Consider the following 16,722-nt stretch of genomic DNA (forward strand, 5'->3'; position numbering starts at 1 on the left):
TGGTGACAGGTACAAAGAGCTTTGCTCTAAAAGGCAGAAGAAAATCTGCTGTAAACTGAGGACCCCTGATCAACCAAGCCACTCACTGTTCTGGGCTTCAGTTTCCCGTGTTGGGACAGGGAGGAGGTGGACACTGGAATTGTCCTTGGTGGGCCTGGTGCTCACAGAGGTAGCTGTCTTTCCAGGTGTTAAAGGAAGTTGACGGTGAGGTGTGCTGGGGAGCATGGGGGTGTGAGAATGGGCAGATCCGTGTGCTTCAGGCTTGTGAATGTGCTTACGTGGGTGTGTCCTACACACAAACACGCTCACTGACTGAAAGTCCACAGTGGGCTGAGCACAGGGACAGGTGGTAAAAGGGAAACATAGACAGGTGAGCTCTTCCCTCCAGGAATTTATAGTCTCGTGATGGAAGTGGGGCCCATACAAGTAAAAATGATTGAGCAACACAAGAGATAAAAGCCAGTGACTAAGGAAGTGCAACAGAATGTTGTGTGAGTGTCTCAGAGGAGTAGGAGCGGGCAGGGAGGGTCAGCTGAGAGGAGACAGGCCGAGATAATGCCAACTCCAAACTTGGGGAGGTGACCTGTGGCCTTTGGAGCACATGTCAGTGAAACCGGGCTGCTCTTGTCAGAGGCACCCGCTCGGGCTCCGTGAGCTTCAGCGCTCTCCTCTATTGGGAATGTGGTCGAGCCTGAGCTACGTGAATATCCCCTCCTCTCTCTGCGAGCTACCCCGGGTGACACACACATCCATGTGGCTCACTTCTGTGCCCATGGCTCCTACAATGGTGCCTCGAACATGCGGCTCCTAGCATTGTTGGGATGAATGTGGAAGCATTTTCGAATCAAGCAAAGCATGGTGGGGGAAACGGCACGCACAGGAAGGAGCTGTGTACAGGCAGGAGGCGGGAGGCGGGAAGGTAGGGTGTCATAAACCAGAAGCAAGATCATTCCGAATCCCCTTCCAGGGCCCTTGCTGTGGTCCCGGCAGCCCAGTCTCTGATGGAAGGCCTCCTCTGAGCAGTGTGTGGGGTGGCTGGGTGAGTCAAGCCTGATCCCCGCTCCCTGCATCTATCTAGCAGAACTTGGACAAGGGGAGAGTGTGGTAAGCTGGGAGCAAATCTGCTCAGGGTCACTCCGTGGTGACCAACTAGTCCAACCTCTTATGCTGATGATGTAGAAATTGAGGCCCAAGTGGCTTGTTCAAGGTTACACGGGAGTGTGGGTGTCAACATCTCCCATTTACTGACCCCATGTATGTTGTCCTGGAGTCGCAGAACAAAGAGGAATCCTGGAGAGGGTTTCAGCCTCTGGATCTGAGCAATGCCCCCCCCCCCCCCGCCCCCCCACCCCCAGCCATACAGGTTCAACTAGAGTAATCTCACACTCCCTTCTCTTCTAAACCTGCTATTCATACCTAAATCCCAGGGAGGGAGCGACCCAACAGGACTGGGTCAAGTTAACTGTCTTCTATGGAAGACAAGTTACCTGGCTCCTGCAGACAGACCTTTCCCCTCCAATGTCTAGAAGCTGTTCCTGCCTGCTCCTCCAGGGGACACAGTGGCTGGTTACACCACTCATACCCCAGGACACACGGCTCCTTCCACAGATACCTTCCCAGACCAAAGCGAGCCCCAGGGCCCGTGCCCATTGGCAGGGCTTCATGTCCTGGCCTCTCCAGGGCTGTGCAGGTGCTTCAGAGAGCGCCAGGCCCGTGGAGTCCCCACGTCGTGCAAGGGCTGCTCCTGCTTTTGCAGTCACCTCTGGTCCATCCATGCCCGACATCTGCATGCCCTGGAGCCTCCTGTTCTCTTCCTCTCGCCAGCTGTGCCCACCAGTCCAGCTTAGTCAGCTCTGGGGAGTGCTTTTGTGTGTTTCTTCTTCCCTGGGCATTATCTCGTGCTTCCACGGTACCCATCCAAGTCACACCCCTGCTTGGCTTTTGAGAACCTCCACAACCTTCCTCCATTTTCTCCTTTCATCACCACCCTGGCCCCTCACAAAGGGTTCTTCTTCTCCCTTTTTTTTCTTTTCACATCTTTGCAGCTGCAGGTTTCCCAGCCCAGAGCTCCCTCCCCTCTCTCCTTCACTCAGGGATTCAAATCTTCTTTTCCAGTGCCCAGCCCAGGCCCCATCTGATCCTCAGAGCCTCAAGGCCACATAGATTTGTAGATCATCTAGATCCGACCCCTCATTTTCTAGATGAGGAAACTGAGGCTCAGAGAGGTTAGTTGACTTGCTCCAAAGTCAAATCACTAGCTAGAGACTGGAATCCAGATTTCCTCCCCTGCGGTGAGAGACTTCTGCACCCTTCCTGGCCGAAGAGGGCATGTGTCCTGGAGGGAAGGGATCCTAGGAAGGGACCGGCCAATCCCTAAGTCGACACCAACCGCCACACACACACAATTAACTGCTTAATTGTAGGCTGCTCTACATTGTTATGTGTTTCCAAAGTTGATTGTCAGCCCCTTTTGGGCAGGGAACGTTCACAGTGCCATCTTGTCCTCTCCAGGCGTCTAGCACAGCGCTGGACCGTGGAAGGCATCACACGGCGGGGCTTTATTTGGGAGGATAATCTTCCCGCCTCCATATCTGGCAGCAAACGAAACAGCAGGGAAGCCAGAGGTACGCTGCCCTGATGCAAGTCCAGTTCTAAGTGCTCATGTAGATGAAAGGTGGGTGGCGGCAAGGTGCACAAGAAACCCTGGTTTTGGCAAAGATCCAAAAGGACTAATCAGGCCTGATAGGTTCCCAGCAACCTTGCCTGCTTCCTTTCAGAGGAGGGGCACACGGGCTGCCGTGCATTCTGGAGGGTGGGCTGGGATCAAACCTCAGGACCCAGCCAGGGCAGGGGTGGGAGAGTGTTTGGCACACACCCTTCCTCTTTTGCCCTCTTCACTGCTCCTCCTGGCATTGCCTAATGCTCTCCCCTACCCCCTCTGTCCTGCCTGCAGAAAGCACTTGATCCAAGGGAGGCTCCTTCAGGGGACTGTCTGAGCCTCATCCGGCCCAGGGCACCACACTGGGACCCAGAGGTCTAACGTAGGACTCATAGGCACTGCCTTCCTTCATGAGACTCCCTCGTGTGGGGGAGCAAGGTGGGCTCAGGTGCTAATTCCCAGCCCCAGAAATCAGGTGGAAGGGACTTCATGGCGTTTTAGGTGAGACAGGGGTCCAGGAACATGGAGAAATTGAGCTTGGCCTGGGAAAGATGCGTTTCTTTCTTTGTATCCAAACTTCAAAGTGTGTCTTTGGGAAAGCTCTTGAAACAGATCTACAGATCGGCGAGGTGCTGAGGGCACCTGAGGAGGGTTCACCAGTGGAAAGGTTGCACCAGCTCGGCTTCCAGGGTGGCTGGAGCCTTCTGTGATTGGTGGCCTCCGCTTAGCACATCTCAGCGAAGGGCTCCATCGCTCCATCAGGGCCTTTCTGGGCTCATCTCCTCTCCTCTGGGGCCTCGGGCAGCAGGTTTGTAACAATGTCGTGCTGGCTTCCCAGTGGGTGGAGGTTGCTCAGGGTCACTGGGTGAGAGGAAATGGCTGATGACGCCCACTCACCCTCCTGCCAGCCTGGGGGATGTGCTCTTTGTACTCTCAACTTGGCATTTGTGTGTTCCACATTATCTGCCCTTCCCTAAAATGGGGGCGGTGGTAGATGAACAGGAATTGTTTTATTTCCCATTCTCCTGAAGAGAAATGTAAGGCCCGGAGAGGGGCTGTGGCTCACACGGGGTCCGGTGAGTCACCTGTGGCACTGTAGTGGCCAGGTGGCCATGGCTCTTCCTATCCTCTGCTCTGGAGGAGGAGGGAGGCCGGGCGGGCTGGGTTAGCCATTAGGAAGCTACGGGGTATGTGGGGGTGGGGGGGTTCTCTCCAGAATGCCAGGAGGGCTGCTCAGGAAGCTGGTGGAGGGGCCATGGCTGGGGAAGTCTTTGCCCTACCACTGAGATGGCACCAGGCAGACAGAGCAATTAAAGGCCAATGAAGACAGACCGGCAGGGTGGCATTCCAGGGCCCTCTTGCCCAGATCAGACTCAATTATAAGGTACAATTACCTGCGAAGTGTTGTGGGGTAGCTGCCTGCACATGCCATTCAAGGCTGCGGGGGAGATGCTTCTCTCCTGGGCTCCAGTTACTCCCCTTGGGACCCTACCTAATAGACTCCTCTTACCCCCCCCCCCCCCCTTTCCCCCGCAGCCAGCTAAAGCCACCATCTTGGTCTATGGGACTTATTTCTGTGGAGAGACTATGCCTGACACCAGTATTTCCTTTTGGACACTTATTCCAGTTCACTCCCAAGAAACACCACCCTTTGACCTTAGCCTTCAAGGTTCATGGGTAGAGGTCAAGGTCCCGACTTCCCCATTAATGGAGTATCTGATCCATCCCAGAATTCACCCTGGCCTTGAAGGATGGGGAGGCCTTACCTCGGCCTACGCTTTCTTCTGGAAGCAGAGAGATGGCCTTTCCTTCCTGCTGATAGACGGAGAACTGGTAGCGATGGAAGCCACTGAGGGGTGGTGGGGTAGGAGGCTGGTAGGCTATGGGCAGAGAAGGGAGAGAGGGTGGGTTCCACATGCCACAGGATCCAGGAGCTCCTGGATGCTCTGGGCACAAGGAGAAGAGAATCATTTGTGCCTTTCCTGGTCCCAGCTGACCCTCCTGGGGTCCCAGATGGGGGCTTACCCATTGCACGCCATTAGATTTGTCTTTGTCAGGATCTCCTCAGAAGCTTCATTTAGGAAGCACATTTTTGGGGATGTGGGGGAGGAGGAAGAGGTGTGGTCTGTTTGAAGATTTCGGGTGCTGGTGGGCACCTGGGCCTTTCTGGGCCAGTGGGTGTTGTCTTTCTTTTCTTTTCTTTTTCTTTCTTTCTTTTTCTCTCTCTTTCTTTCTTTCTTTTTTTTTTTTTTTTGCTTTAGTCTATCCTGATAGATTTCCTGCCTCGAGAGAAACCCATCTTCCTCTGAGTACATTTGGCAGTGGATTTTTATTTATTTTTTCAGCATTTCCTTATGAACTCAATCCCCAAAGAAGTCAATTTCTTGGCTGGATCCGGAGGATCTGGAAGTGGTTATGGGGGTGGGTGGGACTCGGTTCAAAGGTTTGATCATGGAAGCTGTGGGACCTGGGTGCTTGGGGGAATGGGAACCAACTCAGGCTCTTCCGGGGGAGAAGGCAATCTCCCTCCCTTTCGCCCCCTGTGCAGGAGGCAGATCTTTTCTGGGAGAAAAGCAGAGGGAGGGGACGTCTTCCATCCTTCCCCCAAGACTATTCAGGCTGGACTGGGCTCTCCAGCAGGGCCTCCTTCCAAGCATGCTGTGCCTCTTCCTCCTCCCCTCACTCCCTTCATCTCCCTCTCCCAGGAGCAGAGAATTTTCCTGGGGGTGGGTGGGGAGGGAGTGTTAGCAATGAAGATGCTGGTGGGGGGGAGTATTGGTACTTTATGGCCACCTCCCTCTCCTGATCATTAGACAAGAGCCACTTGCTGCTTGGAGCTGTTGGGGTGTTCCTCACCGTGCACTTCCGGCCATGGGCCTTCAGCTTGCGCACAGCCAGGGGATTTCCTGACTATTCATCGCTCCCTGAGTTTTTGGATTACATCAGATGTGTGTGTGTGTGTGTGTGTGTGTGTGTTCAGAGTGAGAGTAGCACAGGGTGTTCCAGAAGCCATGAGGGTTTGTATATGTGGGGTCTACACTGGGGCAGGGGCAGGTGTTGGAGGAGCCAGGGTGCATGTGTGCTGAGGCTGTTTTGGAGGGTGTCTGCCGGTGTGCACAAATGTGAGCAAGTCAGTTTTCCCCCCCACAAACATGGCCAGTGCTGAGAGACTTCTAAGCATAGGTGAGGGCCGCAATGCCTCTTTGCATGCGTGGTGTGTGGAGGCCAGAGGTGGCTGGGCCAGCTTTCGGCAAGGAAGGTGGGTGTGAGGGTGGCCGAGTGAACTTGAGGGTGGGTCTATCCCATGCTGCCAGAGACTGGTGGCCATGATTCCCTGTGGGTAAGGCTGGAGCTGTAACTCGCTGATTCTATGCAGCTGGGAATTAGCCTCAGGGGAGATGGAGCAGGAATCCCTTCACTAGGGAGCTTTCCTGAAGAACTCCCTCCGAAAGGAGAGGCGAAAGCAGAGATGAGAGCTGCGAGGAGGAAGGGAGGGCACACAGGTTCGGCCACTTCTCGGGGCCAGGCCCTGGCCAAGTGCCTCCCCTGTGACATCTCTTTAATCCTCCCAACAACTTGGTAGGGTGGGTGTTTTTGGTAACTGAGGCTCCGAGCAGTGAAGCCAGGCCGACAGTAAGCGGTGGAGCTGGGGTTTGAATCTAGGCCTTCCTAGTGCCTGAGCTGAGTTGGTTTCCAAAACCATGCAGCTCTCTGGTCGTTTTGCTCAGCCCTTTGCCAGAGGCCAGCTTACCCCCCGGGCATTCCCTGTAAGTCAGTGGAGGGCCTGCTCTTGCAGCCAGGATCTGAGAGGGAGGGGAGCTGGTGGTGAGGAGGGGGTGAGAAGAGGAGGGCATCAGAGAAGAGGGAAGTCCATGCAGCCACGTGCAACCACGCACTGGGACTGGGAGCAGGAAAGAAGAGAGGTGGGCGGAAGGAAGAGAATGCCCCACCCGCCCCTCCCCAGGAGAGACGTCTGGGTGCTCTCCTGCAGACCCCAGACTGGCTCCTCACACCAGCTGTGGGACACAGGGCAGGTGGGTCTGTGCCTCAGTGTCATTCTCTTTAAAATGGAGATATTGATGGCGGTGACTTGAAAAGGAAATTGAGAAGATTAAATCAGAGCATACGCACAAGCTCTTGGATCAGTGCTTTCTTTGTACTCTGTGAAGCATCAACACGAAGTTGTATTGTTATCTGGCGATCATCATGGTTGCCCTGATGGAGGGGCGTTGTAGGGTCTTACTCACCTGATAACTCCTGGCCCTTTATCTCCCCTTTCTTCAAGTCAGCGCCCTGAAACAAGAGACAGGGATGGGCGTGGGTTACTCCTGGGGCAGCAGAAGGCCACGCTATCCCCCTCAGTCCAAGTGGGCTCTGCTGAGCTCTTTCTCTCGGGGAGTGGGATGGAGGAGGATGAAGATCCATGGCTGTTTCTGGGAGACGTTGCCAGAATGAGCCGTGGGATTTAGAATGGTGCCTCCGGGGAACTGGGAAAAGGGGGGCAGACAGACATACTGAGGATGGCCTGGTGGTGAGGGGTGGACCCCCGATCTCTGGAGAGACCCCTGATCTCGGGAGAAACTTTCTGATGGGCTGCCCCACTCTTGCCATCTGCACCCCCAGACTAGGCACAGGACACACTCTCAGCTTGTGCGGTCTGGCCAGATCTGAGGCGGGGGCTGACAGTCCTCAGAGGCTTGCTAAGCCAGGCCATCCTTCGGGCTGGCTTTGGGCCTCAGAACATGAGGCCAGTGACTGCCTGAACAACCTGGAAAGGGAGGAGGAGGCCTGACTCTGAGGAAGCCTCTTCCCTAGCCTCCGCCGAACTCAGCCCGTACTCTTCAGGAAGATTCTTTGGCTGCTGGGACAGCCTCAGTTTCCCTCCTTTCTTTCCCTCCCTTCTCCCCTCCGCTCAAGGTCTGTGGGATAATGAGGTGATCCCGGGGGCGGGTGCTAATTAATGTTTGTGCAGGACTGGGAGATGCTCAGATGAAAGGGACTGGAGCCGGGCTCCTGGGTCCGTGCCACAGCTCGGGGCCCGGGGCCATGCCAGGGAGCCCTGCGGCCCCGAGGTGTGGGGTTTTATAGCCTTAATGATGGTGATTAGCGAGGCTCTTCATGGATTCTGCCAACACCTAACTGTGCTCTGGACACCTCTCCACCAGGCCCTTCCTGGTACAGCCCCTGGTCCTCCCCGGGTGATGGTAGTGGTGGGGGATGGGGGTGCTCAGGGTGGTGGTGGGGGGATGGGGAAGAGCAGTAGAGGGTGCCAAGGGGGAGTGTGAGATTTCACCTCAGTTCTCTGTGGAAAACCTCAGGGTCAGCTCAGTGACCCAACCCCTAGTGCGATTTACTTTCTACAAAACTAAAGCCCCACCCCCTATTCTAGAGACCCCCATCTCCTCTCCTTTAGGAGCTTGCCCACCGACTGTTCTCACTTTGGACCTCCTTTGGGCTGGGTTTCCTTTGGGTGGGGAAAGGGCAGGAGACCATAGCGGGATGGAGCCTTCCACCTTTGGCCCTTTCCCACTTTGCTATCGTCACCCCATGCAGGTGAGATCTCTCTCCTTGGGCATCCTTCCACCTCCCGCACCCAAGTCCTGTCTGCCAGGTGCATCCAGGCAGCCTTCACATTCCGCCCTTCAGCACAGCTCACCATACTCTGCCTCTGCCTTGGCCCTCTCAGCTCAGCTCCCCAACTCCCCCAATATTGGGTCTTGCTTTATCCATGAGGCCCGGGTGTGGCCAGGGCACCAGGATGGAGGGACAGGGTTGGGGAATGGAGGCTCCTCGATACCCATCTCTCCTAGGAAAGGAGCTCAGGCCTGAGGCCTAGCAGCCACTCTCCCAAAATAGCTCTCTGGCCGCCCTAGCAAGATCGAGAGAAAGGGGCTGAGCCCAGGGAAGCCCGGCCGGCCAGCCCCAGCCCAGCTCTGAGCTCCCAGCCTCCCCCTCATTCCTTTCCAAGTCAGTCCAGCCAGCGGTTTGTTTAAATAAAACAATAGCAACCTAAGCTGGCTGTTCTCAATTCCCCACAGGCTTGGGTCCCACCCAGAGTAATAAACAGGCCTCTCTCCTCTGTGTGGTGCGGGAGGGCGGGGGTGGGGGCTGGGCCCGTAAGGTCAGGGAGTTAGTGTGCAGAGCAGTGTGGAAAGTCTGATCTGCAGCCTTGGTCAGGGTGGGAAGGCTCTCCTCCCCTCCCTTTCCCTCTGGGGAGTCTTTTCTCATCAGCTGAGGCCAGCTCGTCAGACACACACAAACCCTGGGACTGGTTGTGTAAAGCCAGCGGCCCTTCCTGCCGCCTTCACTGGGCCTGCTGACCTAAGCTCAGCCCAGGCAGCTGCAGGGGGGTGGGGGGATAGGGGGCTGAGCAGAGCGTGTCAATGGCCTTCAGAGGCTTTTCTGGTCTCTCTGGAGCTTGTCATATGGAAGGGGGAGCGGGAAGGAAGGCTCTGAGGAAGGACGGAGTGTGTGGTCAGTGTGGCTGGTATTTGCTCTAGTTGGTTTGAGCATCAGCTAAGCACCCTTCCCTCATTGGTCTGTTCTGGGGCCTAAAGTATCTACCATAGAATCAACACCTGGGAGGAGCCTGAGGAAACCAAATTCAAAGGGTGAGAAAGTTGAGCCCCAAAGAGGTCCAACGACTCATCCAGAGCTGCAGGAGCAAATGGGAGAATCCCAGAATGTTCTAGGAAGAAGGAGCCTTTGACCCTTTGACCTTTGAGACCCACTGGCTCAGGGTCTCATGCCTTTTGACCTGCAGCTCTGGCTTGTGCTTTTGTTGTTGCTGTTTTTTAGTTTGCATCCTTTTGTGTGTGTGTGTGTGTGTGTGTGTGTGTGTGCGCTTTTTCTATGCCATCATGGCAATCCCATCACTTCCCTAGGAGGCTTTAAAAAAACCCCATTATTAAAATACACAGATATCACCAGGAAGGCTGGGGCTATGGTGGAAATGGTTGCCCCCGTGCCTCTATGAAACATGAGCTCTCCTAAAGCATCTTCGTGGATGGCAAGATCACTTTAGCCTGAGATCACCTCTGAAAGCTGGACATCTCCGGGGATGGAAGGAATGCAGGGGTGTTTCCAGAGGGCAGAGGGAGAAACTGATTCTTCTGAGTACTTCTCAAGGAGACTGGACTGAGGGAAGAGCCCTGAGAGCTGAAGATGGGCCCAGCATTTGAGGGACAGACCTCAAACCTGTTAAGTCTGAGCAGAGAGGAGCTTTGGAATGAGAGCCTGCAGGATGGGAGGGGCTGCTGAGAGCTCATCCTGCTGCCTGACCTGGACCCCCACCCCCAGGTATGCTGCTGCTCTTTAAGGTGGGCCCGGGGCAGACAAATCCTCCTAAAACAGGTGGACATTTTCAAAAGCAACTTGTCTAAATGGTAAGGTTTGAAAAAGGAAGTGATTACAGAAATTGTAGAAATAGCTTTCTTTAAAAATATATTTTTATTTATTTCAGAGAGGAAGGGAGAAGAAGAAGGAGAGAGAGAAACATCAATGATGAGAGAGAGTCATTGATCGGCTGCTTCCCTGCACACCCCCTACTGGGGATCGAACCCACAACCCGGGCATGTGCCCTGACCGGGAATCAGGACTCTAACAGTGACCTCTCAGTTCATAGGTTGACACTCAACCACTGAGCCACACTGGCCTGGGGAAATAGTCAGCTCTCTGACCCTCAAGAGCACTGAGATGCCCAGGATGGTTTTGCAGGCTATCAGGACAGGCGCACTCCAGGTGTTTGGGCTCGGGAGTTGTCCTGGGCCCTCCTAAGTGTCAGGGATGGAGGAGCTGGAGAAGGCAACTCCTTTCCTTATCATGAGATTTCCTCTCCAGCTCTCTGAGGCCTCAGAACCCACTGCTTCTCTGTCGAGATGGTTGGGAACTGACATGTGAGATGCTTAAGAAAAGTTGGGGCTCAACCGATAGTCATAGCAACTCCATTCTTGGACCAACGTGACGCAGGTGGTCTTGTTCTGACTGACTTGTCTCAGGCCAAGTACAGAGCACAGGGCTGGAAGCTGGGCACCTGCCCCATCACTATTACCTTACATTGGTAACGAGCTTTTAGTGTTTATCCTGCAGGGCACTGTCCAACCGTTGGCTCTCACAGCCGTCCTTGCATGGGAAGGGCAGAGATCGGTCTCCCCATTTGACTGAAAGAACCCAGAGAAGCTTCTCAAGGGCAGGGGCTGCATCCTGCCCATCTTTGTAGCCTGTAGGATGCTGTGCACGTAGTTGGGTAGTAGGCAATTATTGATGCCCTGGCCCGTCCCCTGACCCTTGCCCTGGCAGTGCTTACCAGCTCCACTTGCAACCTGCTTATCCAGGCCACCTGTGCAATGGGGCAGCCTGCTGTGGTCTTAACAGCCCCTGGCAACAACCAATGGTTGGTGGGAACGGCAGGAGGGAGGGGCTTCTAAGAATAAATACTTCAGCCCCTTGCCTTTGGAGGGGAATGACAGAGCAGTGTATTTCACATTGGCCCCAGGTACCCACAGTGGAACTTGTTTGCTCATGAACCTTGATTGGGTGCCTTCCTTTTCCTGTCTTACCCACTCCGTTACTGCTCTTCCCGTGTGTCCCCTTGAAAATAAACTACTTGCACTAGCATCCTGGTGTCAGGATCTGCTTCTGGGGGAGCCCAAGGTAAGACAGAAAGGGTCCCCATAGACAGTTAGGGGGTGAATAGAGTGAAGCTTTTGTCCAAGGTGCCATGGGTAGCTAGCCTCAATGCCAGGACGAGAAGTCTGAACTCCTGACCCTCTGCCCTAATCTCTTTAGCAAGACCCAACTGCTGCCGCCCACACCTGGATCCTTCTGTCTTCCAGGCCCAGGCCCAGAGTTCCCTGAGAGGATTGGTCCCTGATATATTAAGCCCTTGGAGAACTATAAACAGATAAGCCAACTAGATAGAAGTCACTTCCATTTTTTGTTTCTTGTCCCTATGGGGCTAGCCAGACAGCTACATTTTCTGAGAATTGAGTGTCCAGAGACACCCCTCACTCCCCAGGCCTGGGGCTGCTTTAGGTAAGGGCTCTTTGAGACATGGTGGTGGATTTGTGAGGTCTGGTGGATGGGGAAGGGGCCTGGCTCAGCGCAGGGCCCAGCAGGAAGGTCGGCCCAGTTTCCTCATTTCGCTTCAATTACCTACAGGCAGCTGGCCGCCCACCTGGGTGCTGGCGAAGGCCCCAGGTACTTGGGCTTGCTGACCCCCGAAGCGGAGGGTCAGCTGCACATTTCCTTGAGTTTGAGGGAGATGATTTAATCTCTTTACCCACCTCTTCTTCCCATCTGGACAGGAGGATTCAATCACTTCGGCCTGGCTGCAAACCCATCAGAGTGGGCAGTTCCACTGGGTGGGGGGCCATCAGAAGAATCCTGAACTTGAAAGGTGAGGTACAGGAAGATGTCATGGAGATAAGGGAGAGTGGAGGGAGAAATGAGCAAAACGGAGCACTTGGCGGTGGGGGAGGGGGGATGAAAAAACAGGGAAAAATAGAAACAGAGTTCCAGGCTCTGTGACACTGGCACCGAATGAGAAAGCTCCTTGCTGTTTTGCACAGCTGCCTGCAAGCTGCCAAGTGGCAAAGGAGCCAGCAAAAGGCACAGGAATGGAAAGTGCTACCCAGCAGTCTGTGTGTTCTGCAATTAACAAGGGCTAAGTGAGTGGAAGGCACTGACAGCTCCCGGGCTCAGAGAGCCCCAGGGGGCTAGCACCAGCCTGGAGAGGACCCAGCCTCAGAGACTAGTGCCTGCTCCAAGGGAAAGGCTGTGATCAATTAATCGTATGGCCTGCTTTTTTTTTTTTTTGGCCCCAGGGCTAGGAAAAGGAGGGCCAGCCACTGCAGTGGGTGGAATGGAGTCCGTGGGAAGTGGTGAGAAGAAGGCACAGACCTGAGCCCTCCTGGGAGCTTCTAGACGCCAGGATGTAGGATGGCCAATTTGTGCACCAGTTTCCCTCAAGAAGTGTTAGCATCAAAGACCGGATAGGCCTCTTTCTGGCACCATGATGGGCAGTGGGAACTGCACGTGAATATTGATTTTAGAATACACCAACAATGGCCAGGATATTCTGGTATCTCGGCACCAATTGGCAATAGGACTTGTGCATTTTGATTCCTAGTTTGGCGTCAGATCTGGAGTCAGTTACTTCCCTAGATCTCCAGATACCAACATAGGGTGGGGTGTGCTGTGGCTGAGGGGGGATGATCTGCTTCCTGAAGTACATGGCTACCCACAGGAGGGGCTTCACCACACTCCATGACTCTGGGTTAAGAGGCATGATTTCCCAAGGCCCTTTGTTCCAGGCCATGTGGAAGTGCATGTGTTCCCAAGTATGTCATGCTGTCCTGCACCTGTGTGTATGTGATAGTATCTAGCAGAGACTTGGCCCCAAGGAATCATGGCTGGGGAGGTGGGTCGATAAATGAATAAATGAATGAGAAGCCCTGTGTTGGAGAGAGAAATATGAATGAGACACGTTTTATGGTATTGAGGATCTCGGGGTCTAGTAGGACAGGTAAATCAACAAAGAAATAACTGTCATAGGCTTCAATAATTGAAGTCTATAGAAAATGCGGGAGGAGTATAGAGGAAGGAAGTTGTAGCTGCGTGGGGGTAGTAACCAGGGAAAGCTGTTGAAAGGAGGCTATATACTCTATCTGGGCCTTGAGGGATGTGCAGGACTTTTTCAGTTTTCCAGTGGACAAGATACGGGAGGGGAGGGGCAGCTTAAGTTGACACCACATAAGCAATATATAAATATGTGAACAAGCCGTGAAAAAACAGTTGGGTCTGGAAGAAGCGCAAGATAAGTTTGGAAATGTGGGCTGGGGTTGGGCTTGAATGGCAGGCAGTGCTTCTGACTTCTGAGAATCAAAGCTATCAGCCACCTAAATGTTGGGTCTATAGATCCTGGGCAAAACTGTTTTGTTTTCCAAATGCTCAGCAACCATGTCCCAGGAGGGTCATCAGAAGGGGATGGTGGAGCTGCCTTTCTGGTCAAGAAAGGATCTGGGGGTGGGTGGCCAGGTTTTGGGACACAGCCTATGTGGCAGGTCAGAGCTGGGCGGAGCTGAACCCCAGCACCGTAGCCTCTCTCAGAGCAGGTGAGTCTGTGATCCCCAAACCCCCAAACTTCCCTCTTACAAACTGTAACTTTTTCCCCAGGTCATTAAAGTACGATGTGTTCATTGTAAAAAAATATTTTAAAAATGGAAAAATAAAACTAGTAAGAAAGAGACTCCCCTGGACCATCCACATAGAGATGACTGCCTTGAGGACACACAACTCTCTTCTTTGCATTTGGGTCCCCAAGGTTCTGGTCACATAGGTGCCAGCTTCGAGCCCCAGCTCCCCTTCGAGCCTTCATTGGTTAGACTCCCATCCGACCCCCTGTTTCGGGAAACTTGCCCGAGTTACTTTCACTGTCTGAAGTTCAGAGATGGGTTGGACCTCAGGAGATAGTGGGCCCACACCTCTTTGACCCTTGCCTGTTGCACGTCACCCATTCTCTGACTGTGGCTCTAAGGTTGAGTTAGGAGGAGGGTGGGAAGAAGAAAAGGAATAAAGAACACAATGCATGGTCTTATTAAGCCTGTTCCATTTAGAAATAGACAAGAAATATTAAGATAGGTTGAGAGCAAGTATCATGAGCTGATAGCTAAGTATAATTATTATGCATCAATGTCAGTTTAGACTAAAGACTGCCATTTCTAGGTACAAGGAACAAAAGCTGAAGCGTGTAGTATCAACAACAGTTTGCTGGAATGCCTCATTTACCTGGAATTCTGTAGGGAATTGGGTATTGTTCATAGGCATACTTCCCTGATCTCTAGACTCTTATATTTTTAGTTCCCCAACTCCTTTTATCTGAACTATTTTGGATAATGATTTTATAAAAACACCAGCCCTTGTCTTCTTAAACACACATGGAGAAAACCTTGTGTACCTTTAAACACCACTGTGGTTGTCACAGTGAATAACCGATTTTGCACCCTGCTGAGCACCAGGCTGCAATGCTGAAAACAGATAAAAAGAACGGCCATTCAGGCTTCCACCCGCTCAAACCTCCTTAGGAGCCAGTAGTTTAATATTTATGTGCTAGAGGCCCCATGCACGAAATCGGTGTGAGGGGGCTTGGCCCGCGGCAGCCGCCTCTGCTTCGGCCCCCTGCCGCCTTGGCTTCGTCTGGAAGGTTATCCAGAAGGACGTCCAGTCTAATGAGCATATTACACTTTTATTATTATAGATTAGTGGCCAGTACACAAAGAAAGGAGAATCACTTCTGCGGCAGGCATTCCACATTCAGCATCTTTACACAAGTGAGCTCACTCTGGCCCCCCTTTCAGGACACTTTCCACCAAGCTAAGGGGCCCACAGGAGCCCCCACCCTGGGAGGCCAGAGGCCCGCTGCCCCCTGAAAGAAGCTGTGCTTCCTGGTCTGATTTCTGGCAGCTGCAAGAACTAGGGAAATCCAGTTGCAGCAGTCCCACTCCATTAGGGACTGAGCTGCTAACACAGCGGTTCCAAAGGGCAGCCTGGGCTCGGGTCCAGTGTCATTACCAATTAGCTACATGACTTTGAGCAAGACACTTAATTTCTCAGCACCTCAGTTTCTGTTCCAATAAAGTGGCAATGATAATGATACCTGCCCTGGTTTCCTTATTGTTGCTGCGAAGATGAAATTAGGAAATGAAATATTCTAAAGTCCCGCAGTGCCGTCCAAGTGCACGGGTCATTATGGCTCCCCTTCCCCGCGCTCAGCGGAGGAAGAAGGGAGCATGGTGGCCAGAACTCATCCTGCGAGCTTTCCTTTGCCATGATGGGCCTAAGGAGTCTCCTGACAGGGTCAGCCTCATGAGGCTAATGGCTGTGCCGTGGGCTCCGTGGGCTGGGAGGTTACTCAGCTGTGAATGTGGGGTCCGTCCTGCTGGGTCTGCACTCACCCGGCGCGTGGAGTGCATGGCACATAATGTTTATTAATATGCCTTGATGAAGGGCATTAATATCTCCTAATGATACCATCTGAGCCCGGCCTCCTTCCTTCTCTTGCTCCTTTCTCTCCCCCCTACCCCATGGAGACACACACATTCACAGACAGAGTGTGAGGGACACAGGCGGCCTAGAGGAGGGTCAGGGGAGAGAGCCTTGGGAAGAGGGGGGGGCTCGGGAGGGGCCAGCCACAGGGGTCAGACACAGGGTCCTGGGCGAGGGAGGAAGAAGCTGCCTGCTCTGCTGTCAGGTGGAAACTTGGCCAGAAACTGCTTGGTGGTGGGAGCAAGGGAAGGAAAACAGTGGCAAGACTTTTCCGAAGCTGGGGGAAGGGTGGGGAGTGGCAGGGGTGAGAGAGGAGCAGCTGGAGCTGGAGGCCTGGGCTCCTGAAAGGAAAGGAAGGGAAGGAGCCCAAGGCTGCAGCTCACTGGGTCTGAGATGTGGGGGGCAGGGGTGCGAGCCAGAGAAGGGGAGAGTGGTGAATCACACTCACTGCTCCTCACACATTTACACGCTCACACCCACACAACACTGGAGAGGTCAAACTCATGCTCACATATACACACACACATAACACACTTACATGCACATGCACACATGTTCACAAACACACATGCTCACACACTTCTGCACACATGTTCACAGACACCCATGCTCTCATAATGAGTGCTCTCAAATATGCACTCATAATGCTCATACACACTCACACATACATTCACACACACATCCTCATACACATGTATACATTTACACACATTTGTACACTCTTACACACACTCACATATATACCTGCACTCATATGCATATACACAGTCACATACACAAGACACAGACATGATCACACACACACACACACACTTCTCCCAGGCAGCCTTTCACCAGTGGGCATGTCAGGGCTGAACGTGAGGGGAGGGGGCACTTGGGAAAGGGCCAGTGGTGAGGCTTAAGATTGGACCGTGGGATTGGGAAGGGCGGGTGAGGGAAGGAATCGCCAGGCCCCTGGCAGGAGACCAGGACGGAGATGACTGATTAGGACGGAGGTCTGTGAGTAAGAACTGAGCTGG

The 16,722-nt window shown here is 53.5% G+C and overlaps 1 protein-coding gene across 4 annotated transcripts in view; it reads right to left on the reverse strand.

The window, feature by feature from the left end:
* PEBP4 (phosphatidylethanolamine binding protein 4) overlaps positions 1-16,722 on the reverse strand; it is a 188,133-nt gene that overhangs the window by 5,783 nt on the left and 165,628 nt on the right. For 3 of the 4 annotated variants that reach the window (XM_070414091.1, XM_070414089.1, XM_070414090.1), the window contains 2 exons: positions 6,907-6,952; positions 4,426-4,539 (listed from right to left, as the gene is read on the reverse strand). In XM_070414091.1, the coding sequence (XP_070270192.1) occupies positions 4,426-4,539; positions 6,907-6,952 (160 nt within the window). The remainder of the gene's footprint in view (positions 1-4,425; positions 4,540-6,906; positions 6,953-16,722) is intronic. The other variant, XM_070414092.1, reaches the window with a different exon arrangement.

Source organism: Myotis yumanensis, unplaced genomic scaffold, assembly GCF_028538775.1.
Source record: "Myotis yumanensis isolate MYYU_CA2020_CCGP unplaced genomic scaffold, mMyoYum1.0.hap1 SCAF_5, whole genome shotgun sequence".
Classification (NCBI taxonomy): Eukaryota; Metazoa; Chordata; class Mammalia; order Chiroptera; family Vespertilionidae; genus Myotis; species Myotis yumanensis.